The 22,254-nt window shown below is 39.7% G+C and overlaps 1 protein-coding gene across 1 annotated transcript in view; it reads right to left on the bottom strand.

The window, feature by feature from the left end:
• Positions 1 to 915: 915 nt before the first annotated feature.
• ttc39c (tetratricopeptide repeat domain 39C) overlaps positions 916 to 22,254 on the bottom strand; it is a 30,107-nt gene continuing 8,768 nt past the window's right edge. Inside the window, exons 3-14 of the mRNA XM_060940522.1 lie at positions 17,268 to 17,396; positions 16,970 to 17,084; positions 13,552 to 13,897; positions 13,126 to 13,294; positions 9,186 to 9,279; positions 8,979 to 9,086; positions 6,905 to 7,014; positions 6,677 to 6,800; positions 4,968 to 5,065; positions 4,616 to 4,720; positions 3,700 to 3,738; positions 916 to 1,115 (exon numbers count right to left, since the gene is read on the bottom strand). Coding sequence (XP_060796505.1) covers positions 1,026 to 1,115; positions 3,700 to 3,738; positions 4,616 to 4,720; positions 4,968 to 5,065; positions 6,677 to 6,800; positions 6,905 to 7,014; positions 8,979 to 9,086; positions 9,186 to 9,279; positions 13,126 to 13,294; positions 13,552 to 13,897; positions 16,970 to 17,084; positions 17,268 to 17,396 — 1,527 coding nt within the window. The 3' untranslated portion in view covers positions 916 to 1,025. The remainder of the gene's footprint in view (positions 1,116 to 3,699; positions 3,739 to 4,615; positions 4,721 to 4,967; positions 5,066 to 6,676; positions 6,801 to 6,904; positions 7,015 to 8,978; positions 9,087 to 9,185; positions 9,280 to 13,125; positions 13,295 to 13,551; positions 13,898 to 16,969; positions 17,085 to 17,267; positions 17,397 to 22,254) is intronic.

Consider the following 22,254-nt stretch of genomic DNA (forward strand, 5'->3'; position numbering starts at 1 on the left):
TATCAAATTAGCAAAAAAAAAAAATGCTCTGTTTCTCAAAATCCAGTGAATGTGGATAGAATAAAACAATTATTCCACTCAATCTCTTCATACATGGCTTATAGCGCCTCGTCGGGTATCAGTTCATGTACGACTCCATTTCGTGGAATAACTCATATTATATATATATATATATATATATATATATATATATATATATATATATATAAAATATCACACACACACACACACACTAGCAGGTGCAGAAATTTGTCTCATTTATGACACGAAATGAGAATCACTTGCCAAATGGAGTTAAATTTGATTAAAACGTGGAGATATCAATGTAACATTACGGTATCCATATGTAATTCCATAACATAATGAAATGTATGTATAATGTTTTATTTAATAATTAACTTGATGTACTTGCAATGTACAAGAAAAATTATTTAACACTGGCAGCAGATTCAACATCAGTTTCTGTCCATTGACTGAGAGTCCCTCGGAGGTGCATGTGCACTCTTTGTATTTGGCTGTGAGGAGACGCTCTTTGTTGTAATAGAGTGGTCCAGGTCCATCGTAAATTAAGAGCGAACTAAAGTATTACTTTGGCTTCGACGTTGTTCGGGAAAACCACGCTAGCTTAACGATGGATCTTAAGAGGTAGTTAAAGACGCTCTTAGCCTTAAGAGGCTTTTGGGAAACCCACCCCAGACACTTTACAAGATGTTGTGTCTAAAGCCAACACATACTGAAAGCCAAACAAGACAAAACATTCAGAAACATTCATCAGTGTAATGGGTCAGCTACTTTTAACTGAACTCTAAAATGTACCAATATACTCTACTTTAAGCATAATATACTATATAAAAACAAGAAACACTATTGGTGAACAACCTATCCAACTAGAAAGTAATTGTCATCATTTTGGTTTTCACAAAAAAAAAAAAAGAAAAGAAAGAGAATGCTTTTAATGGCTTGCATTTTAAAAGGTGCCAAACAGGACTGGTCCCTGTAAAATGCACTTCCTGGGTCGTTTGGGGTCACAGCGGGACCACTTCCTTCACAGAGGCAAGGGCTGTGTGGATTCGCACGTGTAGTCTGTTCTCAAAATCATATCCTGCACAGTTCTCCTGCAAACATACACACACTCACTACTTCAACTCTCTTTACAGTAAAGTGAAAAACAGTAATATACGCTCACTGTCCACTTTATTAGGAACACTTGTATACATTCACATTCATGCAGTTATCTAATCAGCCAATCATGTGACAGCAGTGCAATGCATAAAATAATGAAGATAGATATCAGTCAAGAGCTTCAGTTTATGTTCATATCAAACATCAGAATAAAGAAAAATTGTGATCTCTGTGACTTTAACTGTGGCATAGTTGTTGCCAGATGGGCTGGTTTGAGAATTTCAGAAACTGCTGATCTCCTGGAGTTTTCATACACAACAGTCTCTCGAGTTTACGCAGAATGGTGTGAACAGCAAAAAAAATAAAATAAAATTGAGTGAACGACAGCTCTGTGGATGGAAATGCCTTATTGATAACAGAGGTCAGAGGAAAATGGCTGGATTTGAGCTTCCAGGAAGGATAATGTAACTCAATTTACAACCGTGGTGAGCAGAAAAGCATCTCAACATGCACAAAACATTAAACCTTGAGGTAGATGGGCTAAAACAGGTGAGTCACTCCTGTCAGCCAAACTGGACAGTTGAAGATTAAAAGGGGGGGGGGGGATCACATGGCCTTTTTCCAGTCTTCAAATGTCCAGTTTTGGTGAGTCTGTGCCCATGATACCATCAGATGGTTGTGACAGGAGTGGAACTTGATCTGGTGTACTGCTGTTGTAGCCCATCCACCTCAAGGTTTGATATGTTGTTCATTCTGCTTACCACAGTTGTAAAGAGTGCTTGTTTGAGTTACTACAGTACAGACTTCCTATAACCTCAAACCAGTTTGGTTTCATTCTGCAGATCCTCCACTCACATCAAGGTTTTTTGTTTTTCGCACCATTCTGTGTACAATGTAGTGACTGTTGTGTGTGAAAATCCCAGTAGATCAGTTTCTGAAATACTCAAACTAGCCTGTCTGGCACCAACAAGTATGCCACAGTTAAAGTCACAGAGATCACATTTTTAAAAATGTTTGATGTGAACATGAGTTTATGCACTGTGCTGCTGCCAGATGTTTGAGTGACTGGATAATGTCAGGGTGCAGGCACTTATGGATGCAAGTGCAGGGGAGAGCGGGTGTGTCGCAAACTGTCAACAAATCCAAATCAGTAAGCTGAAGACATAGTCAGGGAAAGGTATGGGTCAGTCAATCAACTAACGGGATGTCCAAGGGCAGGCAAGGAAACAGAGTCGGAAAATAAACGTAAACCGAGTCAAAACACGAGTAGTCAGGCAGGAAGTCAGAAGGCTTGGTATGATCAGGTACAGAGACACGGAACAATACTTCGCAACGGGTGTTTGTGACTGCTGAGCTTATATAGGGAAGTGATTACTGGCAAATAGGAGACACATGCACTTGTTAGTACTCCGGAGATGAGGGGCGCTGTGGTGCTTGGGAGATGTAGTCTGGAGCGGCCATGTTTGGAGGCTGCTCCGAACTCCGGTTTTCAGCGCCGTTACTGACAGATAACTGCATAAATGAGTGGGTGTACAGGTGTTCCTATTAAATTGGATAGTGAGTATACAAAGATACAGGTGTGTACAAAAATAAATCTGTGCTTATAATTAGCTTGTATGGCTTTTTAAAGGATATAACAGAACATCATTTTACTATACCTTAAATTGTGACATGTTAAATACCTTATTGTATAATAATAGTGTATGGGACTTCCTGTTTACTTTGCCATTCCAGCTCTACTGATCATTTTTTGTGGGGGGACTGTTGCTATACAGCTGCCATTTTGAGTGTTGCATGCTGCCTTATGTACTATAAAGTTTAAGCAGTAGCCATTCAGACAGTATTTGGCATTATATACCATATACGTTTATACTGTTTCACTTTGTGAAATCCATCTGTATATCCGAATCCTTAAATCATGTTTTTCTTGGAGATGTAATGTCTGATATTTTCCGTTTTTACCTGTGTCAGAAAGTTTGGATTTTAAGAACTGATTTGCCTGTGCTTTGACCCCATCCAAGGGCTCTGACAATAATTTGATATCATATTGATCTTCAACACTGTGTCAGTCTAAGCACCTCCTCTATTGACAGTCACTGGCAGTGCTTCTTGTCTGGTCACAGCCTCAGTTCACTGAGTTTGTGTCACAGAATCCTTCTATTTGCCTTTTACTTTGCTTCCTGTTTACTTTTTGCCTTTTTTAATGCTGCCTTGACCTTCGCTGTGTCCAAAAACACTCCCTCATTCACTCTAGACACATCATTGTGACCTGTCATTCTAGAAACAATTAAAACAATACAAATTACAAACGGAAACCACAAAAATACAGAAGTATGAAGAGTGATACTAATGAAAATTGATTTGTCTGTCTGCATCATGCCTGGCTGTGACTTTGACTTCTACAATAATTGTGTGAAAACTCCTAAAACCCTTTGTTAAAAGATTCTTTATACTGAACCCCTACACCACAGGCTGTTAAAAAGACTCTTTATACTGAACCCCTACACCACAGGCTGTTAGTGTACTGTACGTATGCCGTTAAACACTATGCTAAGCTCAAGGATACATATTGCTTACCTTTGCCTGAAGCAACAGCGACCTTCCTTTACTCAAAGTCTACAAGAAAACAGAAAAAATGAGAACCATTTACTGTCATTTACAATGATACCAGCACATTTGTTATTTCCTATTTTTGGCAGGGTTTAATTAATGCACAGAATATATAATTTAAACATTATATACTGTATGAAATGAAGTAATAGATGCATAGTAGCAACGTCTTACAAATGGATCAAATAATATACATTTTATTCAAACGCAATTATGAAAAGGACGTGAAAACTGTTTAAATTGCATGTACAAGGACTATACAAGAATCGCCAGAGTGACTTTCATCATAATGAAGTTCCTGGATTACTCTCCTCCTTATGGTTCATACTTTTATACACCGTTTATATATTTTACAGTCGATACATTTTATAATCTACGGTATGTTCTCTGCAGGCGGCACGGTGGTGTAGTGGTTAGCGCTGTCGCCTCACAGCAAGAAGGTCCTGGGTTTGAGCCCCGGGGCCGGCGAGGGCCTTTCTGTGCGGAGTTTGCATGTTCTCCCCGTGTCCGCGTGGGTTTCCTCCGGGTGCTCCGGTTTCCCCCACAGTCCAAAGACATGCAGGTTAGGTTAACTGGTGACTCTAAATTGACCGTAGGTGTGAATGTGAGTGTGAATGGTTGTCTGTGTCTATGTGTCAGCCCTGTGATGACCTGGCGACTTGTCCAGGGTGTACCCTGCCTTTCGCCCGTAGTCAGCTGGGATAGGCTCCAGCTTGCCTGCGACCCTGTAGAAGGATAAAGCGGCTAGAGATAATGAGATGAGATGAGATGTTCTCTGCAAATACGGGATGCATGCGACAGGTGTCTTGGTCCAAACATAAAAGGTCATTTAGAATCTTACAAAAATCAGTCGTGCTGGGTTTCCTCAGGTTTATAAGCTTACCTCAGGTTTAGTCAATAACACACATCCTAGCTCGTAGTAGGCGTACGGCTGCACGTAAGAGTTGTTCAGTCGGCCTAGCTCGTCCCTGGCTGCCATCTGGTAGGACTGCATGGTTGAGTGACAGCATAAACATGGAGTACATGAAATAGACTATAAACAACAGCCACACTCTCATACAGATATGCTCTGCATGATTCAAAGCTGTTCGAGTTCCAGTCTTACACACGTGGTCTAACTAATCAAGATCCTGTGGACTACCTGATTACTATCCAGCTGTGTTAGATTGGGAGTTTTACAGGATGGCAGACTTCCAAGCGTATGGAATTAAAATGCAGATTAATAGGAAACAAACCTGGACAGCATCTTTAATGTTTCCAAGACACTTCTGTATAGCACCGAGAAGCAGATGTTTTAAACCCTGGCAGGATGGGTCGTCCAGGCCCTGCAGTACTGAGAGAAGAAAGGAGGCTGACAGGTTAGTTAGTACAAGACAAAAAAGACAAAAACAAAACAACACCAAACACTTGCTGAATCCATCATTTCTTCCTTCGTTTTATCTATGTGTAGACATTGAAGTAGGCCCGTGAGTGCTGGACTGTGCTTCAGTACTGTATTTAATATACCTCTGTTGACATCCCCTCACCATTTCATCATAGATGAAGCTCTGTTACCATTTTAAGGGCAATTCCAATTACACATGACTGCAGTTAAATGACCCTTAACTCTTTACCATTTAAAGCAGTTGCTACAGCCACCCTTGTATATGTACTGTATATACTGTTCACCCTTAGAACATATTTATAAGAAAAAAAAAGTCATCAAATGTCGTCATTATGGTGCATACACGCTGACGTCATATGTCGTCATTATGGGATATACATGGGGTCGTCATATGTCGTCATTAAGGGGTAAAGAGTTAAACAACTGAGGGACAGAGTTGACAAACCTCTCGACCTGAGAAGTAGAATTTGCCAAGGACGTGTTGTGATCTGATGCAATTTCCTTTTCAAAATGACAGAAAAAGTTTAATCTTTAATGTAAATAGAAGCAATAAAGACAAGCCTAATAGTTAGAGAAGCAGCTTTGGGACCAAAAGGTCGCCCGTTTGATTCCTTGGACCAAAAGGAATGGCTGAAGTGCTCTTGAGCAAGGCACTTAACCCCCAACTGCTCCCAGGCTGCTCTGGGTAGGTTGTACGTCACTTTTGATAAGAGCGTCTGCTAAATGCCTGTAATAAAATGTCAAGTATTTGTGTTACAGTCAAGGAAAACATGGCTGATGTCAGTTGTGGCTAACAGCCAAAAAAGACATCAAGCAAACAATGTGGAAATTGTCTTATTTATTTATTAGTGGGTGGCATGGTGGTGTAGTGGTTAGCGCTGTCGCCTCACAGCAAGAAGGTTCCGGGTTCGAACCCAGCGGCCGGCGAGGGCCTTTCTGTGTGGAGTTTGCATGTTCTCCCCGTGTCTGCGTAGGTTTCCTCTGGGTGCTCCGGTTTCCCCCACAGTCCAAAGACATGCAGTTAGGTTAACGTGGGGTGGCCTTGGGCTGAAGTGACCTTGAGCAAGGTACCTAACCCCTGACTGCTCCCTGGGCGCTGTAGTGTGGCTGCCCACTGCTCTGGGTGTGTGCGCGCTTGTGTTCACTGCTTCAGATGGTAAACAAATAAAGGTTTCTTCTTCTTCTATTATGTTCGTACAAAGATCATGTTGGGTAAAGAGACAGTTTAACAAATACTGTGTTACAAACAGTCAGTCTGTCTAAAGATGTCTAAAATCATGTGGTCATTGGATGAAAAATATTCTAGATCATTCTAGATCACTGGACTGTTCCTCCACCAATGTTGCCTGCTAACCTTTTTAAGAACCAAAGTCAAAGCACTGATACAAGATCTAATCCACATTATACTGTTAGAAATTATTCTTTGAGGAGTTCATTTGAGAGTTAAGGGCTCTTGGAGTCTTAAAAAGTACTTACATGGAATCCTGTTTAATAGGAAAACATTCTGCTGTTGGGTTCTACACAAAACCAGTGGGACCAAAAGTGCACACTTTAGCTCACCTTGGCTCATGAGCTGCAGTTTGGAGGATGAGCAATTTGCAAGAGCCTTCCATAGGTAGAGCACCTCAACAACTCCCAGAATGCACAGCTCCTGTGTGGCACCCAGCTTCCTCAATCGTTCTGCCTATAAAAATTCGAGCAAAAGAGAATTGAAGAGAGGTTATGAGGTCCACTTTCAGCATATGATAACTGTTTACTAATGATGTTTATTAGCAGTAACGATCTCACCCTCCTGAATGCGAATTGCTCAATCTGATTGTTCTTGCGTTTGAAGAGCTTCGGTACATCTCTGAAAACAGCGTTTGCCCCCTCCAAATCACCTGACGCACCCTGGCATACTTTGTATTAGATAAAAATAAACACAAATGACCAAACAAAATGTAATGGAAAATAATAAGTGTCATTGTCAATAATCATGGTCAATTCTGATTGATCATCATTAGTCCTGGCTGCAAGGTTTATATTAATGCATTTGTTCTGATATGTTTTCTTGTTTATTTTAACAACTTACACAGGAACTTGTATGGCAGATGCTCCACGGATTTTAAAATGTGTGTATTCATTGATATGGTGACATTTTCTGTGTGAGACATTTATCAATCATTTATGGACATGGTGGCACTTTGTAACAGTCAGACATAAAACTGTAACTTTATGTTTTCCGCTATAGGAAAGTTTTCAGGACAGAGGAGTTTATACTTTGTGGTTTCTCAGTTGTGGGATGTTTTCCTTGTTTATTTGATTATGTTAATTGTAGATGAATATGATCATGAGGACTTGCATATTGTAACTCTGTGACACAGAAACATGTTATTCTGAGAATATGTATGATGACCTTCTTGTGTGAAGATGTGCTAAGAAGGCATATTTTGTTTGGTCTATCTTATTGTCCTTTAAGCTCTCCTCTTTTGCTTAGGAAATGAATTTCCTGACACAAGGGAGTGATAATATAGGTGGGGTTTACATTAGACCGTATCAGCGGATCATCAGATTAACGTTTTTAAAAACGATTAGCGTGCACACAGCAACGCCAATACACGATTCGCGTGCACACAGCAACGCCAATACACGATTCGCGTGCACACAGCAACGCCAATACACGGATACGCTAATCACATGACTAATTCGGCACGCAAGTTGAAATGTGTCAGTGCGGCTCATCACTTCCTCCTCAGCGGCTGCGCTCCAAATCACTCCGCCCTGAACAGCGAGTGCCCTCTGGAGGGTGCGCACTCCGGCCCTGCGCAGCTCACAGAGAGCGCAAGTGAAGCGCACGAGCAGTGATTCGGGACTGAGCCGCTGTGTGTGTGATCCCAGTGTATATCGGGCATGCGCAAGTCACTCACCGCTTGCAAGTGGAAGGATGGCAAGCCTAAAGACAATCATAACTACACAATGGGCAGTATTTGCATCAGTATTTGCAGTATTTTCATACTTTTATACTCTTTAATGAAAGGTGATACAAGGCGGAAGTCCACGCCGTTTTTCAGCAGTCGCGTCACATGACCAACGCCAGCGAATCAGGAAGGTGGATGTCACGGTGACGTTGTCCAATGACGACGTCAGCTAGAGCTCAGCACAGCGTATCCGCGTATCTCAATGTTTACACAGCACCGGATCAAATACGAACTGGGTTGAATACGTGGGCTCTGGCGGATTCCCGCTTCCCGGCGTTTCAATGTGAACGGACAGTGCATCCGCGAAGAAAACGAGACAGATACGGTCTAATGTAAACGTGGCCATAGACTTGTACCTCAAGATGTTATTTAAGCTGTGTTTTTAGACACGTGCCAGACCAGACCAGAGCAAACCAGATCAGACATACATACTCCAGAGACGTAGAAATTGATGATCACACCATTATTACATATCACTTCCTTTTGTTTATTTCACTTTTTGTATGAACTTAATAAATTTCCTTTTACTTCTACAACCTGACTCTTAGCTGCTCTCCTGAAAGAACTAACATGACAAGCTGCATTTGTTTGTCTTATCAACTTTAAAAGAGAGAAAAGAGACTGGTGATGGAATGACTGTTTACAACTTCATAACTTAAGTGATAACAGGAATGAACTTATTTTGTGAATTTTCCAACATTCAGTGTAACTATAAATCAATAAAATGTATGATGCGTCATTCTTAAAAAAAAATCTTTTGAAAAAATAATCAAATCTGAGAAGGTAACAGAAACTCTACTTAAAGTCTGCTGCACCACACGACCATTACACTGATTATTTTCCTATCAGAGCATTCCTTGAAAGTGCCCCCAAAAATCTCAGACAGAATGAATGATGAAACGTACCTCCAGTTAGGTAAGCATAGTAGCATTGTGACCACCTGGACTCATTTTTTAGTCTTTCAAAAGCCTTATAAGCATCTTCAAAGTTCATCTCAATCATACTGCACCACCCTGAGATGTACAAACACAGCATACAAGATGTTTACAACACGCTGTGTCCATTGCGTCAATATCTTCAAAGTATACTGTATAGATATACAAGACTCATACCGATCTCATAGAGACACACATGTTGGATCTCTCTTTGGTCTGAAGCAAACTCCAGGGCATCGTGGAAAGATGCCAGTGCACTGTTTATCTGGCACTGAGAAAGAAAAAAAAGCTCACAATTTAATATTTAAATCAGTATCTATAAATTTGAATCAAAGGACTAATAGGAAAGCAAAAGGCAAGTGGACATTCTTGCTGGTTTATTGAGAGGAAAAAAAAAGATGATGTATACTTAGCTCAAATAGACTGTAGAATTTAGGAGAGAATTGAGACATTTTCTCAGTGACGTCTGAGACATGTTTCAGTCAGTAAGTAACTGGGCACTAAAATGGATTTGCAACAAAAGTATCTCATCCCATCATCTCTAGCCGCTTTATCCTGTTCTACAGGGTCGCAGGCAAGCTGGAGCCTATCCCAGCTGACTACGGGCGAAAGGCGGGGTACACCCTGGACAAGTCGCCAGGTCATCACAGGGCTGACACATAGACACAGACAACTATTCACACTCACATTCACACCTACGCTCAATTTAGAGTCATCAGTTAACCTAACCTGCATGTCTTTGGACTGTGGGGGAAACCGGAGCACCCGGAGGAAACCCACGCGGACACGGGGAGAACATGCAAACTCCGCACAGAAAGGCCCTCGCCGGCCACGGGGCTCGAACCCAGATCTTCTTGCTGTGAGGCGACAGCGCTAACCACTACACCACTGTGCCGCCCGCAACAAAAGTATAATTAGTAATATTTAATTAATGTAAATATACTGTTTGCATCCATCCATTATCCGTCACTGCTTATCCTGTGCAGGGTCGTGGGCAAGCTGGAGCCTATCCCAGCTGACTACGGGCGAAAGGCGGGGTACACCCTGGACAAGTCGCCAGGTTATCGCAGGGCTGACACATAGACACAGACAACCATTCACACTCACATTCACACCTACGGTCAATTTAGAGTCACCAGTTAACCTAACCTGCATGTCTTTGGCCTGTGGGGGAAACCGGAGCACCCGGAGGAAACCCACGCGGACACGGGGAGAACATGCAAACTCCGCACAGAAAGGCCCCCGTCAGCCACTGAGCTTGAATGTTTGTGTACATGTACATTTATGTGTGTAATTTACTATAATTATTATAATTATATAACTATGCAATATAAATATAATTATAGTAATAACCATAATTATTGTCTGTGTATTACATCCAGTTGTTGTTTCCTCAGGTCAGACATATTTCTTGATAAACATTCCTTCGCTATTCACTTATTTTAACCAACCCATGCAATCTCATGTCATCAATATGTCTCCTATTCCTCAGGCTCCTGTGGCAGAGTAGTCAGCTTTCAGACTCGAAATCTTATTACATATCTCTACATTTCAGCTCAGAAAAGTAATCAAGCAAAATTGTTTATTTGTTGAAAATAATTAGTTCCAGGCAACCATTTAATAACAGACAATTCTGATTGGTTTATGTGTGTAAAGTTATCGCAACCCTTTAATAATTCCCTCAAAATAGGGCCTTCCTTCATTCCATATAATAATAATAATAATAATAGAAGAAAAATTAAATAAAAACAGTAACACAATGTGTTTGTAAAACATTATTTCAACATTTTTATAGCTATCTATTTTGCTGAGCTAGCTAGTTCAGTAGTTTAATGGTTAACCAAGTTAGTAGCTAGCTACACATACAAACTAAACATGTTTTATTGTTGAATGCAGCTGAATAATGTCAGTACAAATACAAAGCTACACAGTAAGCTTTTGTGTCTGGAATCTGAGAGAACATTATACATAAAACCACTACAAGAACTTTGAATGGTTTTAATGTGTAACATTCACGGAGCCCTTTTAAAATTGCACTCAAACAATGCTGTTGCATTTTGTAAAACTGAACATTCATTAAAAAAATGAAGCAGAAATGTTTGTTTTTTTTAACAAACTGTTTGTAGCATTCTATCTGTCTGAAACAGTGTCTTGCAAATTATGTTACAGCATATTACATTTGACAGCAAAGAAAAACATGATTTGCTTCTTCAGTCCACATTTTCTATCCCCTGACCTTTTTCAGGCTTAAAAGTAAATGCTTGTGTTTAAAGTGCATATCCTGGACCAATTTCGTGTTTTTTTTTTTTTTATATGAAAGTATGTCCCTTTACACACTCATCCAGAAGCGTAATTTTGCACAAGGCCATCTGTCTACAGCAGAAAAAAATTAAATAAAACGCGTCTGGAAAAATCCCAAGGGAGTCTGGAGCCAGATTCGTGACGTCACGTGCGGAACCGCCAGCAGGCTGAGAGCTTGCATGGATTCAGTGCACAGTCTGTGTAGACCAAGTTTAGCAGCTAGCAATTTTGCATTGAAATATGGAATTGTTGCCTGAGCTTGTAAACCCATGGATTCATGTATCAATGCTCATCTATCTATTGTTACATAAATCATATTTTTTCTAATTACTATTATGTGTTTATATATTTCTTCAAGGGCGGCACGGTGGTGTAGTGGTTAGCACTGTCGCCTCACAGCAAGAAGGTCCGGGTTCTAGCCCCGTGGCCGGCGAGGGCCTTTCTGTGCGGAGTTTGCATGTTCTCCCCGTGTCCGCGTGGGTTTCCTCCGGGTGCTCCGGTTTCCCCCACAGTCCAAAGACATGCAGGTTAGGTTAACTGATGACTCTAAATTGACCGTAGGTGTGAATGTGAGTGTGAATGGTTGTCTTTGTCTATGTGTCAGCCCTGTGATGACCTGGCGACTTGTCCAGGGTGTACCCCGCCTTTCGCCCGTAGTCAGCTGGGATAGGCTCCAGCTCGCCTGCGACCCTGTAGAAGGATAAAGCGGCTAAAGATAATGAGATGAAATGAGATGAGATATTTCTTCATTTAGAAGAGTACTGGCTACTGTAGGAGAAAGATTTCATAAGCTATACACATGGAATCGGCTAAGCCGGGTTGTATATACATTTAATGTGTTTGACAGGTCCCAAGATCTCAAGCCCTGACACGCATATCCCTTGATACATGTGAAGTAAGTGTATTATCGCCCAGTGCTTTCGTGTTGTTTACTTTTGTGTGTGTCAATAAATAACATTATCTGTGTACCACACAAACACAGGAACACCTAATTGAGAGTATAGTCTCTCTTATTTCTTACCCTGGCAACAGTCACCTTGTGAATTGCTGATTTTCTTGGTCTTTTTCTCGGCTCTGCTTTGGTCCTCGGCTTCCGGGTGCCTCGCATGAAGCGCTCCCATTTCTCTCTCATTGTCTGGTCTTTTGGAAAACAATGAGTACTAATCCCATCATGATTGGTGTTGCTACACCCTCCTACGATACATCTGTTAACCATTTTAATAATTACGTGATAACGTTGAAGAAATTTGCAGAAAACCACCAGGTCGTTTTCTCATAAACAAACCAGCGCTGACGTAGGATTCAGAGGGAGGCGTCCTGCACATGATGTCACGAAAATCAATGTTTGCCAGGAAATCCAAATGCCAAGTTTTTTCAGAGGCAGACGAATTTGCCTCAAATGACTTGATTTCAACTGAATTTTTCTGGTATTGTGCAAGGTAAAAAAATTGCACAAAATGCAAAATGTGACAGATATTTGACCAAAGTTTAATATAAAATAGGAGAATTACATTGATCTTGCTCCTGAATTTACCCATGATATGCACTTTAAAGGTGTGTCTGCGGGAGTGGTGTATTTGGCTCAGGAGTGGGAGGAATGTAAAACATACAATGATGACATCAGATGGCAGGGGCTGGTTGAAAGAAATATCCTACTTGGGGAATTCATGTTCAAAACAATCATTGTTTTGTTGAAAATATAAACAAAACAGGTATTACTCTAAATGTTCAGTTTACATTTTTTGCTGATATGTGCTTTATCACTTAACTATGAAATGGTCTAGATGTTAGCCTTTTTGGTGCTGCACATACCCACCTCTAACCTCTGCACTCGTCCTCTGAAGAAGATGAAGAGAGACGAGTTGGGGTAAATTACTGCTTTCTTCTGCAGGATGGTTTTGGCTTCAAGCAGCCCAGCCCGGGAATCAGAGCCATCCAGCGCAAAGAAGGGCTGCACCACTGTGTGGTACCACAAGAGAGCCAGCCTGGAGGAGGACAAGGTGGGAATGAGAGAGGCACAAAGATCAAACAAGAACACACAATGAATCTTTCTGTAATGACATGGGCATCTACTAATGGCTTTTTCTCCTGATTACAGCCCATACCTGCTTTCCATCCTGTTGTCTGTATTAGCACAGAATCGAGAATTCAACAGTGCTGTGGTATGAAATAACTAGAATTTATAAATATATATAACATAATTAGAACATTAAGGATGAATATTTCAATAAGCAAAGCTTACGTGGCCAGTGGTGCCTTCATGTCTTTGCTCTCACTGGCGTAGATGAGCGATGCCAGGCCCTGGTGTCGATCTCCTGGGAATCCCAGCAGGTTGACTATCTTCAGTAGGTGGGGGGGAACCATAGAGATGCAGAGATGGAAAAGACCATAGCCAAAACTGACTGAGCCCTTCAGACGGCCCAGTGCCTCCTCTGTCAGCCCACCACTGCTTTCAGCAACAGGCGTATTGTGATTTGCCTGATCAGAGGAACGCCTGCGACATGCCTCCTGAAGCTGGCTAATGTCACTGTAGCATTTGTTGTACATCTTCCAAGCCTTGCGGAGGATCCAGCCTCCTTTAATGTATGCTGCAATAAATGGAAACAGAGCAGGAGGTAATGTTATGGCACTTTTTTACATCACACTAGATTGCTTGATATATAGTAGCTATCATTTTTGAAATAGCAAATTAGTTCTACAGAAAGCAAGCAATAATATAGTAATGTGAATAAAATAGGACATGAAATTAAAAAAAAAAAACCAAAGAACTACTTGTACTAGTGCATCTCAAACAATTAGAATATCGTGAAAAACTTCATTTTTTCATAATTTAATTCAAAAAGGTAAACTTTCATAAATTCTATCTTCATTACACATAAAGTGAAATAATCCAAGCCTTTTTTTTGTTTTAGTTTCAATGATTATGGCTTATACCTCATAAAAATCAGAAATCCAGTATCTCAAATTATTAGAATATTTCCTAAGATCAATCAAAAAAGGATTTACAAAACAGAAATGTCCAACTTCTGAAAAGTATGTCAATTTATATACACAGTACTTGGTTGGGGCTCCTTTACCACAAATTACTGCATCAATGCGGCATGGCATGGAGGTGACCAGCCTGTATCACTGCTGGAGGTGTTACTGAAGCCCAGGTTGCTTTGATGGCGGCCTTCAGCTTGTCTGTATTTTTGGGTCAGACGATTCTCATCTTCTTCTTGACAATACCCCATAGATTCTCTATGGGGTTCAGGTCAGGCGAGTTGGCTGGCCAATCAAGCACAGTAATATCATGGTCAGCAAACTATTTGGTAGTAGTTTTGGCACTATGGGCAGGTGCTAAGTCCTGCTGGAAAAGAAAATCAGCATCTCCATAAAGCTTGTCAGAAAATGGAAGCATGAAGTGCTCTAAAATCTCCTGGTAGACAGGTGTGTCGACTTTGGACTTGATAAAACACAGTGGACCAACACCAGCAGATGACATGACATGTGGGGAACTTCACAATGGACTTCAAACACCTTGGATTCTGTGCCTCTCCACTCTTCCTCCAGAGTTCCAGGACCTTGATTTTCAAACAAAATGCAAAATTTATCTTCATCTGAAAAGAGGACTTTGGACCACTGAGCAACAGTCCGGTTCTTTTTCTCCTTGGCCCAGGTAAAACGCTTCTGACGTTGTCTCTGGTTCAGAAGTGGGTTGATACCAGTATTAGGAATGCAACAGTTGTAGCCCCTTTCCTGAAGACATCTGTGCATGGTGGCTCTTGATACACTGACACCAGCCTCAGTCCACTCCCTGTGAGGCTCTCCCAAGTTCCTGAATCGACTTTTCTTGACAATCCTCTCAAGGCTGCGGTCATCCCTGTTGCTTGTGTACCTTTTCCAGCCAACCTTTTCAGTAATGATCTTCTGTGGCTTACTCTCCTTGTGGAGGGTATTGATGATCATCTTCTGGACAACAGTCAAGTCAGCAGTCTTCCCCATGATTGTGGTTGCGTGTACTAAACTAGACTGAGAGACACACTGTATTTATACTGTCTGAATAGTAATTTACTCAAACTCGAAATGAAATATTCTATTATTTTCATTTTTTTTTGCACTGTCAGCCATAATTATCAAAATTAAAATAGAAAAATGCTTGAAACATTTTAGTTTACATGTAACGAGTCTAGAATATATTAAAATTTCACTTTCTTAAATAACTGATAGAAAATATTGAACTTTTTGACAATATTCTAATTGTTTAAGGTGCACTAGTACACACACATATATAAAATTCTACATACACCTTACACAGTTCGAAGTTCTCCCTTTTAGATTATTAAGAATATTTACTATATCAATTTTACTGCTGCACAATCACTGACACTTAATGAGCATTGTAAACTAATACTACTACTACTACTACTACTACTACTAATAATAATAATGAACATGAATTAATTATTCATGAGCTGTAACTTTTAAAATTGTATTGCCAGCTACAGTTCACTCAGCTGGTTATATTTGAATTTGTAAAGTAAATTACAAACCCAAAGTTTATATAACCAGTTAGGATTGTATAAATATTTATCTAAATAATGAAGGGCATTTTTCCATTCTGCAAAGTACCAGAACTTTTGGCACCAGAAATCTGAAGCTGTTCTTTTTGAACTGGTCAGTACCAAAGATACTAGTTATGTAGTTTTTGGTACTGATCAAAGTTGTTGTCAGTAAGGAATAATAGTATATTCAATGAGGAGTACCAGAGCACACTGTGCCATATCAAACACTAAATGACCAAAAAAAAAAAAAGTATAAAGGAGAAGATCTGTTTTTATGGAGGCTGTTAGTGCCATCACAAGCAGCAGTGTGCTGTTTCATTTAACTTTCTTAATACCAAAATTTGTATCAGCACAGAACAAACTAACAGGAACACACCTGTTTTTTCTGATCATATGACATGATCGCTTCCTTCATGAAAACTCCCATAAATTAATGTCTTTAATTTTTTTGATAACACTTGGTTACAATTTACTGGTTTTACTTTCATCATGGCATGGATTTTTTCAGCTTGCCATTGTTGGTGACAATTTAAGAACACTTTATGTACATGTTTTTCACTGAGAAATTTTGTTCCAATCAGTATAAGTATTAGCCATGAGTCAGTTCCCCAGAGCAAAGAGGGTTAAGGTCCTTGCTCAAGGGCCCAACAGTGGTATCTTGGTGGATCAGCAATTGATTTGATGAGTAGAATAACTTTTACTGTGATTTCATTATTGTGGCTGGTTCACTTCATTCGTAAATGGAAAGTGAACAAGAACAATAAGTTCTGTTGGCTTATGTTTGGGCTAACTCTTGCTTTTAAATGTGCAGTAGAAAATGGCTGGCCTTACTACAAAATGCGTAGTTTAGAAAAGCCTACAAATGACTGCCATGATTGTTTCATCCTCAAAATCACCTGTGTGTGCTTTATCACTACTAGATTTTATCCCAAAATGTACATTTTTCATACAGGTATTAAGATATAGTTTAAGAACTCACATCAAACATGGTCCTGAAATCACTGCACTTGAATAATTCAGTTATTATTACAGGTTATTGCATCATAACCATCCATGGGTGCTGTGGTTTCAATCAGCCAATCCAAATCAATGTAAAAAAAAAATTCAGGATCACACCTGAGAGTTCCTGCTTGATGAACGAGAGCACAGCAAGGTAGACCTGGCAGTCAGCCACTATGATCTGCCTTTGGAGTCGATCCACTATCGCCAACCCTGACGTCTGAGAGTCCATCTGGAGAGAGGAACAAAATGGATCTGGTAACCCCAAGGAGCAGATGGTTTTACATTATGTATGACAGAATTAAATATAAGGTTCTTATTCTCTTTCTCTCTCTCTCACTGTCACAAACATATATTTAAAGAGATGGTATTTGAATGACCATTTCAGTTTGCATTCACACATACACACACATACACTTTTCTTGATTTTATTGCGGATGGTCTCGATGACGCCAGCATTGTCACTCTCGCACAGTTTCTCTGTGGTACGCAGGTCATCACAGGCCATCTGCATCTTCTCCTCTTCAAACGTCATCATGGCATTCTGCAGGCACGGAAACTAATGTTTTTATCTCATAACACGTAATCATAATATGAGGCATAAAAGCATTCATTCAGTATGAGGGGGTGGCAGATTTTTCTTGTAGCATTTTCCGTAACCATCGACACAGACTGTGGCCCGGCTAAGAGCAGACTAACTGTGAAAAAGGCTAGAGTTAGAATGAATACTTTGTCAGGAGGCAAGATTAGGTAAGCTATTGCAATCCAATCAAATCAACTCCACTCCTCTCATTCCCTTTATAAAACAAAGACTGTATTCAGAGTAGAGATAAGCACACATAGTGAGGATTTAATACTGAAATTGTGCTCATTGGTATTCAGACCTCAGGAGTAACTATAGACTTCAGTGCTATTCAGACAGTTGCATTGGAGTTATGCATCAGCTAATTCTTTGTCTGCTAAATTCTAATAAATTTGGTGTGTGGTATTTTATTATTTTTGTTAGAAAATGTTGATATGGTTAATTACGTTTTCACATGTAATGACACCTCACTTGTCGATTCACATTTAGTAGCCTACTTTTCTTAGTTGTGAGAGGTTATTCAGTATTTAATTTGTAATTCAGTCAAGAAGCTAATTTATCTTGAATTTGGGTGACTTGAATAGTTTCACAAAACAGGAATGTATGAAATGAAACTATAAATGGAATTTCAAACCTTTGCTTGAAGTTAAAAAAAAAATCATACTGACTGAGTGTGTTATGACAGGGTCTCAAGAGATGCAACTTGAGTACAATTTTAGCCCAAAGTGAGTTTAGAAATATGATATTTATACCGCCTGCACTGGTATCAAAATTCTATCGCACGCACGCGCAGTCAAAAGTTTGGACACACTTACTCATTCATAGGTTTGCCTGTATTTTGACTATTTTCTACATTGTAGAACAATACTGAAGACATCAAAACTATGAAATAACATCTGGAACATATATGGAATTATGTGGTAAACAAAAAAAAGTGTTAAAAAAAACTAAAATAGGTTTCATATTTTAGATTCTTCAAAGTAGCCAGCGTTTACCTTGGTGATGCTTTGCACACTATTGGCATTATCTTAACCAGCTTCATGAGTTAGTCACCTGGAATGCTTTTCAATTAACAGGTGTGCCTCGTCCAAAGTTAATTAGTGGCGTTTCTTGCCTTCTTAATGCGTTTGAGATCAAACAGTAAAATAGTAAATAATAAAAATACAGTAAATAACCCTATTCCACAACTGTACTAGTAATCCATCTTATGTTAAGAACCTCTCAACTAAGTAAAGAGAAACGACATCCATCATTACTTTAAGATATGAAGTGTCTTTTAATTAATAAAAATAAAGAAAATCCAATGAATTAGAAGGTGTGTCCAAACTTGCAGATAGTATGAACCCAAAATATTTCATGTTTTGTCTGGTCAACTTCATTTTATACATCCATTCATGTGTTTCAGGCCTGCAACACATTCCAAAACAAAAGTTGTGACGGTGGTAAATCAGGGTAAGTAATGAGATAAAACAATTAAATAATGATGTGATTTGAAACAGGTGATGTCAACAGGTGATTGTAACCATGATTTGGTACAAAATTGGTATCCAGGAAAGGCCCAGTCTTTGAGGAGCAAAGATGGGCTGAGGATCTTCAGTTTGTCAACAAATGCATGAGAAAATTATTGAAATGTTTAAAAACAATGTGCCTCAAATGAAAATATAAAGGGATTTGTATATTTTACCCTCTATGGTGCATAATATCATTAAACGATTCAAAGAATCTGGAGGAATTTCAGTGAGTAAAGGGCGAGGGCACAAGCCTACCAATACACCCATGATCTCTGATCCCTCAGACGGCATTGTAGGTACAATACAGCCCGTCTTTTTAGAGACTACATTTCCCATCAGCCAACTTCCGGGTTGACCTACGTCACGCGTGGGCGGGATCACCAACGTCACATCCTCCATGAAAGCATAAGAAACCCGGAAACTTCTAGCTCCTCCTCTTTTGGCGCCGTGATTCAACACGGACACAAGGAGGAATCGCTCGCTCCGCGAGCAAACCCAAAAAGACGTCTTTTCTTTCTTGCAAGAATCAGAGTTTCGCGCTTTTCTTTGTTTACCTTTGGCCACGGTAGACTCTAAGATCGCGCGATTTTAAACTCAGCTTGAGTTACAACCGGTTTTTCATTTGTTCCTTATAAGTACGTACAACACTGCAACCAGGCAGTTATTTTAAAGTTAAGAAGCGACTGGATCCTTTTTAACTCAAAAGCTGTGCACATTGTTTAATCAGAGACTTTCTTTTCATCACGCGCGACCACGCGTCGGATCAAGAAGTTCTCTGCTCCACGGAATCGATTCACGGAGACCTCCACAACGGTGAAACTCCAAAGTCTCGGAACATCTCTTCATAATCTTGCTAGAGGCAAGATACTAAGTAAGACTGGCAAATTTTGGGCATAAAGACTAGTCTTAGGAATTAGCTTTTATCAAACTAGTGTGAATTTAAACTCGAACGGTTTAATTGTTTACACTGTTCGACACGCAGCGTGTTGAATTGATGATTGTTATATTTTGTTTTAATCTCTCAATTGTTTTAATAGATAGGCTGTGCATGCTTCTCTTTATTCCTTACTAACATACTTAATTTCCTTATCACACATTTTGACCTTATCAAGGTTTCAGTGGATTCAGTACTGTTATAAGCTAGTGAAATTAGCCTACGGCTAATTTCTTTTGTCCCATTAGCATCCAAAGCTAAGTGTATTGTCTTAAACACGTGGCGGTCCTCCCCCACACACACCAACACACTTTAGCTAGCATTCCTTTACCTTAGCTAGCATTCCTTTGTCTTAGCTAAACACAAGGCTAATCTATGCCTCCACACGTGGCCACATGCCTTACAAACCCACCTTAGCTAGCTTCCCTTTGTCTTAGCTTAGCCACACGAAGCTAATCTAGGCCTACACAAAACACCTGGCCTCACAAACACACCTTAGCTAGCTTTCCTTTGCCTTAGCTAAACACAAGGCTAATCTAGGCCTACACAAACACATGGCCTCTCACAAAACACACCTTAGCCAGCATTCCTTTGTCTTAGCTTAGCCACACGAGGTTAATCTAGGCCTACACGAACACGTGGTCACAGGCCTCACAAACACACCTCAGTTAGCATCCCACGCTAGCTTCTTTCTTTTGCTAGGCCATAGGCCTTACCACGTGGTCAACTCCTCCCCCATAAACACACGTGGAGTTAGCTACCAGAGCTAATTCTCTTGTGTAGACCACACACACACACACACACACACACACACACACAAGGCCTCTCTCTCTTTCACACACACACCTCACTGTTTGTATATATTTCAACTGCCATTATCCATTTTTATCTTTGTTATAATAAATTCATTTATTATTGAAACTGTGTTTATTTGTGTTCCAATATCTCTGAAGTCCCCAATCTCCAAAGAATTCTAAAAGGTGCATATGATTTATGTAATATGGTAAGTGATCATAATAATTTGGAATATACCATAATTTAGCTGTTTGGTAATTTATTATTAAGCACCAAAATTAATGGTATTAATTAATGAGACTGATTAATGAGTGATTCCATGAGTGATTTAATGATATGAGACTAATTCAATGAAAATGATTCAATGGTATGATTCAAATGAGACTGATTCAATTTTAATTATTAACCTTCAGATTTAATGAACTCAATTACCCAAATGCACCTACAGCATCAAGAACTGTTATTCATCTATAGCTGATATAACCACATGGGCTCAGGATTACTTTGGCAAACCTTTATCAAGCACAATAATACAGAGTTATATCCACAAATGCCAGTTAAAATTTTACTGTAAAAAGGGAAGACTTATGCTAACTGCTCTGGGTTCAGAGGCATCTGGGATGGACCATCATACAGTGGACATGTGTATCGTGGTCAGATGAATCAGTATTCCAGGTCTTTTTTGGAAGAAATGGACGTTATGTTCTCCGGACCAAAGACCAAAAGGACCATCCAGACTGTTACCAGCAACAAGTCTAAAAGCCAGGGTCTGTCATGGTATGGGATTGTGTCAGTGCCCTTGCAATGGTAATTTATACTTCTGTGATGGCAGCATTAATGCAGAAAAGTACATTGAGATTTTGGAGCAACATGTGTTGCCTTCAAGACGACAACTTTTCCAGGAATGTTTCAACAAGACAATGCAAAACCACATTCTGCACACATTACAAAGGCATGGCTGCAGAAGAGGATGTCTGTCCTCTCAGTCCCCAATAAAGAATGTGTGGTGAATTTTGAAATGATAAAATATGACAATGATGACCTCCTACTATTGCATACCTTAAGACCTTTTTGCAGGAAGAATGGGACAAAATAACACCTGAAACGTTTCATCACTGCTGTCTTTAGTCCCTAAACATCTTTTAAAGTCTTGAGAAGAAATGGCAACATTATAAAGTGGTAAATGCTTTGCCATCCCAACTTTTTTTTGAAATGTGTTGCAAGAATCAAAATTCAAATACGTTTATTTTGAAAAAAAAAAAAGACCCAACACAATTCATGAGGTAAAATATCAAATATTGTGTTGCCTACAAGGCGGTATTATTATTATTATTATTATTATTATTATTAAGAGTACAGGCCAAAGATTGTTTTCAGTTTCAACATACCATCCCAACTTTTTCTGATTTGGTTTTTTTTTTTTTACACACACACACACACCAGCCATAACATTATGACCACTGACAGGTGAGGTGAATAACACTATCTCCTTACAGTGGCACCTGTCAAGGGGTAGGATATATTAGGCAGCAAGAAAACAGTCAGTTCTTGAAGTTGAGGTGTTGGAAGCAGGAAAAAT

This window comes from Neoarius graeffei, chromosome 15, assembly GCF_027579695.1.
Source record: "Neoarius graeffei isolate fNeoGra1 chromosome 15, fNeoGra1.pri, whole genome shotgun sequence".
NCBI lineage: Eukaryota > Metazoa > Chordata > Actinopteri > Siluriformes > Ariidae > Neoarius > Neoarius graeffei.